Raw genomic sequence first — 8388 nt, 5'->3', positions numbered from 1 at the left:
TGGTCGTTATCTCCTACTCCGTCTCTCTTCGTCGTCGTCGTGTTCCCAACGCGTCCATAAATATACGACATCAGTCCACTTTACATAGTTACTTTCCCTTCTTCGACTCCGTGTACTAATTCTTCCCTTATGTCAAACTTATTTTCACTTATGTCGTGTCACATTGGGACATGGAATAATGAAAATTACATGTATATGAAACACATGACATGCTATAGTTATTGTTATTAGGTGTCAAGGAGAGAGACGAGGTCTCCTATTGTAAAAAAACCCCCAGGGCCTCGTCGTGGGACGGTTTCCTGTCATTTGGATCCCCTTTGGTGACTTAGGATTTATACGAGAATACGCACAACTATGCGACAGAGACGGAAATGTTGGTGAAGACAACTATGACGACTACATTGTCGACGCGTGGTTAAATAACCCAACTTAACCTACTACCAGTTGATAAGTCACAACTAAAACCCATGTAAGCCGCCCCTATGTTTCTTAACTTAAATAAAAATTTGTCACCAGACGTGTCCAAGTAAGTACCACCCTCATCTGATCTCTGATGTGAAAGCAATCGTGTTATGATCATATTGAGCTATTGGTGTGAGTCTAACATTAAACAAGCAGTCTGCTTGCTGACGATACATTTTAAGAGGCAATTTGTTGAGTCACTGCCGCTAAATGCCGGTAGCATCAAGCTAGCAAATCCTGCATTAGCCTCACATCAACAGGTGTAGACAGAACATCCAATTATCCTGAGCTAATTTACTGAATAAACCAACTCACATCTCCTGTCTTTTTTTTCACCCAACTCATTAGACTATTCTTCTGCTGGCGTTTCATTGTGGTTTTCTGTCAAATTCAATACTGTAGTTCAAAACCGCGGTACCTGCTATTTTTAGAATATGCACGCTACGTTCGTTTTCGCGTTCGCGACCTGGGCAGGTTGTGTGTGTCCTTCTCCCGTGACGATAACGGCTTGCGGTTAAAAAATAATAATAAATGAATTTGAAACTGGGGGGGGATGCAAACGGGCATACAGCAGAGCTCGGGGCAATAATGCAGATTTGTTAGACTTTTTTAAACTTTGTTATTCTCCCCCTTTCCTCCGCTCTTGTCTCTGATTGTGAGTGTGTGCATTCGTGTGTGTGTGTGTGTGGGGGGGGAGCGGAGCCTTCAGAAACAGAGCGGAGGGAGAATGTGAATACGCAAAGCAGTGGACACTGAAACATGCACATTGGATAAATAACATAGGCGTTTAGCTTATTTAATAAAAGAGCACATGTGAAAAGTGACCGTAGATAGATTACTTCAGTTGCAATTTGGTGCTATATATATATATATATATTAAAAGAACAAAAAACACCTTGAATTTCAGGCAGGGCGCGGGGCTCCGTTGGCAGGGCGCAGCGCCCCGCCAAGACAATGGTAGGGGAAACACTGGGATTATATTCCTGTTTTTATAATAAAATTAATACTCAGATATAGAAATGTCAGGATCCTTGATGACTTCATCAGGCTCTTACTATCGGCGTGCGCCCTCATACCAGAATACTGATTTTCTGTGTAAAATGCCAGAAAACAATATTTCTGTTCATCAAAAAACGTATAATTACTCAAATTATCATAGACGTCTTTGTTTTTACGGAGCTCCGACGTCACATTGTTATTTACGTCCGCGGTGCCATCTTGTATATCGGCCTCATGTTCTCCTGACAATTCATATACATACAAGATCAGCACCACAGTATTGCCCTCATACTATATTTTTCTAGAAAAATGTCTGTTCATGACAATTAAAATGAGATTTTCTGAATGCATTTCTTGCCACTAAAAGGTAGACTTTTTTTTGCACTGATGCCATAGGGGAGGAGAATGTTGCCACACAACCAGAGTCCTCTCTCTAATTTCACTGGCTAACGTTCTGACTCGTGGGAGGGCTGCCATACCTCCCTGAGAGGGCCTGTCTCCTTATCTGGCACCATCTCCTGTCTGGAAGCTCTGCACCACCCTTATATTATCATCATCCACCTGCATGACAGCCAAGCACCACTGAGTGCACAGGAGAGCAGAGGAGGAGGTAGATGAAGCGCTGATAAAGACCACAGCGTTTCCTTGTGGGTTTTCATTTAGTGGTGGGAAAAGCTCATAGTTCACTGGACTGTGATAATCGCTATTGATAAGATAAGCGTGATGATTGAAAGGAAATGAACATTTTTATAGCAGGTTTTGCCGCTGAGAATAACACTATTTCAAAAAGGTTGCCAGAGAAAAAAAAAACATTTACCTAAAACCTAAAATTAGTATAACAATTTGATTGACTAATAACACTATATTAAGATAACGAAGGAAGTAACTGTATGCTGTATTATTTGTTTTTAATTTCAACTTTTTAAATAGTTTTATGCGCGTTAACTGTTTATTTTGTGGTGTTCAAGTAAAGAAAACTGCAAACTAAGTAGCAAATTATGGATTTTAATGTCCAGCCGTAACATATACTGTATATATAGATTAATAAACGTCCATTATGGCACTGTCATAAACAGAATAACTGGGTTTCAGGCAAGCACTCAAATTAAACTAGCATTAAGCTCAACTCAAAAGTGAAAATTGACATTTGAATAATACAGATAGCTTGAAATATATATAGTTCTAAAAAATATGTGGAGTCACAATTCCAAACCCACCTTTTCAGATCTGCTTTTAATCTGTAAATATTGTTGTGTTTTATTTTAGTTTGTTGTTTTTATGAATTTGAACATGTTAAGTGTCTTTGAGTACCATCAGAAGCACTCTATAAATAACATGTACTATTATTATTGAGTAAATGTTCACTAGATGTTATTACAAAGAAAAGAGCGACACCTCTAGAAAAAAAACCCAAATGGACAGAAAGTCAATGAGAAAGAACTTGGCAGCTCTCTGGATGGTGCAGAAAGACAGTGGTAAGTGCTTCAACTTCAATATGGAGACAAAATCTAAAATGAGCAACTCAAGAATAATCACTTTTGCTGGGGATGCAAATATCTGAGTATATTTCCAATACATTGTAGAGGTTAGGACAGCTTAAGGAAACAGAGAAAACACGAGAGAATATTTGGCTTTAACAGAAGATTGACAATTTCTCAATTCAAGCAATACTAGTAAAAACTGTGTCTATTTTTTGAGGAATATTTCATCAGGTCCTAGTTACAAACTGTTAAACTGTGTGTGTGTGTGTGTGTGTGTGGCACAATATCATCTCCAAATAATCAACTCTTCATGCAAACACATAAAAAAGGCAGTCCCTGAATTTGAATAACCGTAGCACGTTGCCCACTCAACCTGACAACTTCGCTAAAAATATCATAAATCAAAAAGGAGGATGGCTAAATTATGCTAAAGAGTGCTAACTGATTAGCATTAATGCGCTCACTTTCACCTCGGAGCGCTGATGCATAGCGGTTTGGTCCTCTGCCGACAGACAATACCATTAACCTTTGCAATTCAGGCTCTGCCGTGCGCTGGCGGGTTGGCGGAGGCACTGACCCCAAAACTAGATGTTGCTATTGGGGGAACGGAGAGGGGGGGGACTAATGTTGTTCATAAAAACAAACCACCTCATCTGAGATCACTGGAGAGTTATATATCTAATTTGCTCTATGCACAAGCTCATCTCATTTGACACAATAGAGATACATTTAGGCATAAATCAGCGTGAAAATATGGATGAATGAGGGTCCAAGTGTGTGTGTGATGTGGGATGTTTGGTACCCCCCCCCACATGTGTCCTGCGTTATATTGTAAGTGCTGGCATTAGAGCAGACATTCTCATCCATCTCTAAAGAAAACAAAGAAATAAAAAAGTTTATATGAATCACTACTAGAAGCAAAGAAAATAAACTTCAAATGTCCACAAGGTTGCCTGAGCAGTCTCAGTTACATCACTGACATATCAGAGTGGAGCTTCATCCCTTCTTCTTCTTTTTTACATTTTCTTTCTTTCTGCGTTCTTTAAATCTGTTATTTTCTATACCGGGACTTCTTTACTGCCGACATGATTAGTCAATACAATACTTTGTCAAGGTGGTTCTTTCTTACTCACCTGGTATTGCTGGTAGTTGTAGAGGTTTCCGTAGTAGGCGGAGTATCGTGAAGGCTGGTAGAAGTTGTAATATGAAGTTTCCATCAGCAGGTCTGAGGTCTCCTCGGTGTGAGCCCGGGCCCCGGCTGAGAGGCTGGGGGACAGACCCGAGTGACCCCCTGGGAAACACACACATATCTCTTAAAAAACCTTTAAAATGCACTAAATAAATCCTGTGTTGTTTATGTCTGGTATTCAATTAAATGTAATTATCTTGTGCTTAATTCAATATGGGAGTCTATACTTATTTTATATTGTCTTTAAAGTGCACTGTGATCCCTGTTGTGAGATGAATTGTGAAATGTATTTGTTTTACCTTTTAACATCTTATTGTAGTCTTTATTTGTATGTTCTTTTTTAAATACTTTAATTTTATTCTACTGTATTCTGGTTTTATTTTTGCTTCTGTGAAGCAGTGCAGTAAAAAGAGCAACGATGCTTTACTTTATTGTAGAATGTATCAATATTAATATAATAATAGGGGGAAGTAGTGTTGCACGGTGTACCGATACTTGAAAGGTACCGCGATACCCTGCCGTTAAAAACGGTACGATTCCTCCGTTTCATTAGTATCGGTACTTTAAGAATGACGGGGAAAAAAGTACTCCGGTGAGAAAGCGCCGTTTTAATAAGAGCCGTGTGTGTTCAGCGCTCTGCTTCCACTCCCTGCACTGCAGCCGTGCCTGCAGTCCCGCCCCTCTCAAGCACGTTCTAAGTCCCTCCCCTCTCTCGTGCACGCGGCCACGCGCTAGCTGCCAGAGCATGTGAGAAAACTAAATGAGAAGCATGGCTGCAAGTGGGAGTGCAACTACCGCTGCGCCTCGGCTTGTTGACAAAAAAGACGCCAGAAGCGAAATTTGGAAGTATTTGAGCTATATCTCTGACAGTGAGGGCAAGCCTATGGACACCACGAGGCCTGTCTGTGAGAAATGTTTTAGATCCCTGCAAACCAAGGGAGCCAACACATCAAACTTGGCTAAGCACCCGCCGACCGGCATCCAGAGCTGTTTAAAGAATTTAAAGACAGACAGGTTAGCGAATGTGGTAGATAACATAATGACATCATGCTCAAGCCCATGCCCTCAAAGCTAAGTCAAACAAGTGTAATTTATTTTGTGACAAACGAACGTTTTCGTAGTTTGACGAGGCAATTAATGGCAATGATAACTGTCTAATATGGCTATCTTTTACCAATGTGGCTAACATCTGCAATATACATTTTGTCAATAATTATTTATATTACTGTCACATGACATGTACATGTTAATAAAATATAAAAAATATATATTTTATAAAACAAAAAAGTTGTTTGAGATGATGCTTAATTTTATTTAATACGAATTCTTGTCATTTATTTTGTTTATTGTTCTCATTGTTTAAAAGTTTGTGTTATGGTTATGGTTCTGGTGTGAAATAAAGCACAATAATTAAATTTAAGACTGTTTCCCTTTTTTTAAGAAAAGTATCGAAAAAGAATCGGAATCGCAATTCTTGACTTGGTATCGGTATCGAAACCAAAATGTTGGTATTGTGACAACACCAGGGGGAAGACACAAAATATAATGTCAGAGGATAAAATAAGATGTCTTTGATGGATTTCAGATCCTTATTGCACGTATACATTATACCAATTGTAACTTCTTAATGTTATATCATTGTAAAGCCTTTCATGATTTCTAAGCAGAGCTCAAGCTAAATTACATTTATTCTGAGCCTTTGCCGGACCGTTGAATCTTCAATGAAACAGACTATCTTTCAATCAATAAATACAAAGTGTATTTATGGTATAGCCCAGTATCACAAATGTTACATTTGTCTTGTGGGGCTTTATGCAGAATCTGTCCTTACACCCTCACATCAGACAAGGGAACACTCCCAAAGACACTCCATGGTTAATGTGGGAAGAAATAGAAGAAACCTTGGGCACAGCCACGACTCCTGATCCAGGCAAAGCTTTAATACTGACAACCTGCCAGTTGACAGACACAAAACACTGTGGGGAAGCTGGGCTGGTAGCATTCATATTTGGGACATGAGAGTATACAGGTACAGAGAAAGAGAAAATAGAAGTAAGGTGTCCCCTGACAGTCTTAGTCTATAGCAGCATAACTAGAAAATGTTTTATGTTTATCTTTATTTTATTTGTAATTCTTGTAGATTGACTGTCAAAATGCTGAAACAAAACAATTTCCCAACTTGGAATGAATAAAGTATATATCTATCTATCTATCTTTCGGCTGATTCAAGGTAAGCATTAGCCACTCCTAACTATAAGCTTTATGAAAAAGGAAAGTCTTAAGCCTACTCTTATGAATGGATAGGGTGTCTGCCGCCTGAAAACAGACTGGAAGCTGACTCCACAGAAGAGAAGCTTGCTAGCCAAATGCTCAGGCTCTTTCTGCTCGGTGCACTCCTACCTCAAATTATAATCAAGAGCACCATCTGCAGGTGGCAGGTATCATCTACGTCACAGAAGCAGACCTAACAACACACCATCACAATGCAGAAATACGTGCTGGCCGATCAGGCGAAGATGACCATCATCATCATCATCACCTTCATTACTTTTTTATCTGTTGTTCTTTCCTTATCAACAAGGCCACATTGTTCTCGGGATGACCCTGATCTTTCACTTTACAGAATGAAGACACTGTGCAACACTGAAGCCGAAGATAATGACATACGTTGTCCCCGTTGTGATTAATTTCACCAGTGAATCACGGAGTGCTCGACTCCCTTCCTCACCTCAATCCTTCCTCTCTGTTGCCAAGGCCCAAAGTTCATTCTCACAGAAACACAAAGCAAAGAAGTCAAAAATGAGCAGCCTTGACCACCGTCATAATCCACCTCCTCAAAGTGTTCTATCAGTGCGGGAACATCATATCTGTGTCTGGCTCCACACCACTGCTAGGAAAGAGAAACAAACTGCCCTTTCATATTCTCCCATAATAATGTCTCTGATTAGTGATGTCCATAAGAGTGTTCTTCTGCTGTGGATTTATCCTTTTTTTGTTTAAAATATTGAATTCAAGTTGACTAAACAGTCATCTTTACAAAGGTATTAATATGTGCAAATATACCACAAACACAATATTATAGTGGCTTTGCTGCCTGTTAAACTAAAATCTTTGGAATAAGGTTGTACTTCTCAATAGGGCTGCAACAAACGACTAATTTGATAATCGATTAATCTATCGATTAATGAAACGATTAATCGATTATTCGGATCGTTAAGGTTTTAACTGTACTACTACTTATATCGGACACTGCTTATCGATCCGGTCCTTTTAACGATGGTATGAACGGTTCTTTGACAAGAAATAACTGGTAAACTAACTAACAAAATTGTGAACAAAACTAACATTTGCTTTTTATTTTTATTAAATACATAATATTTTCACATCAAAAGAAACAACAATGTTTTAACAAATCATATTAAAATAATCGTGATGACAGAACTGTAAACAGAATGACTGAAACTTTAACAAAATAACTCAGATACCTCTAATCATTAACCTATGTTTTTATTAACTGAGGTTAACTCTGTGTGTTGCTTGCTAGCAGCTACATAACACCTGACGTGGAAACGTTACTCGTGGACGGGTTGTAGTGTGTGTCTGTTGTACTCATGTGCATTCCTCCGTTCTGTAATTGTGGTGCACTTGTTTGCTTAAATTTTGTTTAGTACCAATTTGGTCGTTTGTTGTCCGCGCTTATATGATAAACTGTTATTGCATCTTTTTGGTTAACGAGTATTGTCCACTCGAGACGGCTAAAGTTAATCCACACGCTCGGAGCGCTGTTCTCTCCGCCATCTCCTGCTGTGTGTGTTGTTAACTGCCGCCGCCTTTTTCCCCCTCGCAAGCAGGCGGTTTGGGAGAGATCTCTCGTCTGAATTGGGGTAAGATCGAAAATACATGTATATGACGCATTTTTGTAGTCACTATTGGTCATATTAGAAACGGAGTTAGTTGGCGACACTAAGACTTGCTCTTGAGTTTATGAATGTTTATTTGTAATGCAATTTATTTAATTACATATGACATATGTTTTAAATGGTCTCCCTGCTTTTACCATTAAAAAAGGATGCGATTAACTATTGGAGTTTGAACAGTGCGGTGTAGATTTACATATTGTGTATGTACTCTTCCACCAACGAATTCGACGAGCTGAATTAGTTGCCAACTAAGTTTGCGGTCATCGATTCTTAATCGATTAAAGTCCGATTAGTGTTGCCACCCCACTTCTCAATATGTCAATTTTTCACAAGGAAG

At 39.1% G+C, this 8388-nt stretch overlaps 1 protein-coding gene across 1 annotated transcript in view; it reads right to left on the bottom strand.

Annotated features, from left to right (window-relative positions):
• Window positions 1–1962: 1962 nt before the first annotated feature.
• The window catches only part of dmrt1 (doublesex and mab-3 related transcription factor 1), a 96661-nt gene continuing 90235 nt past the window's right edge, over window positions 1963–8388 (bottom strand). Inside the window, exons 3-4 of the mRNA XM_010783409.1 lie at window positions 4076–4233; window positions 1963–2043 (exon numbers count right to left, since the gene is read on the bottom strand). Coding sequence (XP_010781711.1) covers window positions 1963–2043; window positions 4076–4233 — 239 coding nt within the window. The remainder of the gene's footprint in view (window positions 2044–4075; window positions 4234–8388) is intronic.

Source organism: Notothenia coriiceps, unplaced genomic scaffold (genome assembly GCF_000735185.1).
Source record: "Notothenia coriiceps isolate Sejong01 unplaced genomic scaffold, NC01 NC01_scaffold00025094, whole genome shotgun sequence".
In the NCBI taxonomy this organism is placed as follows: Eukaryota; Metazoa; Chordata; class Actinopteri; order Perciformes; family Nototheniidae; genus Notothenia; species Notothenia coriiceps.
Note: the sequence above shows the minus strand (reverse complement) of the source record. Positions and strands in the feature narration are given on the sequence as shown.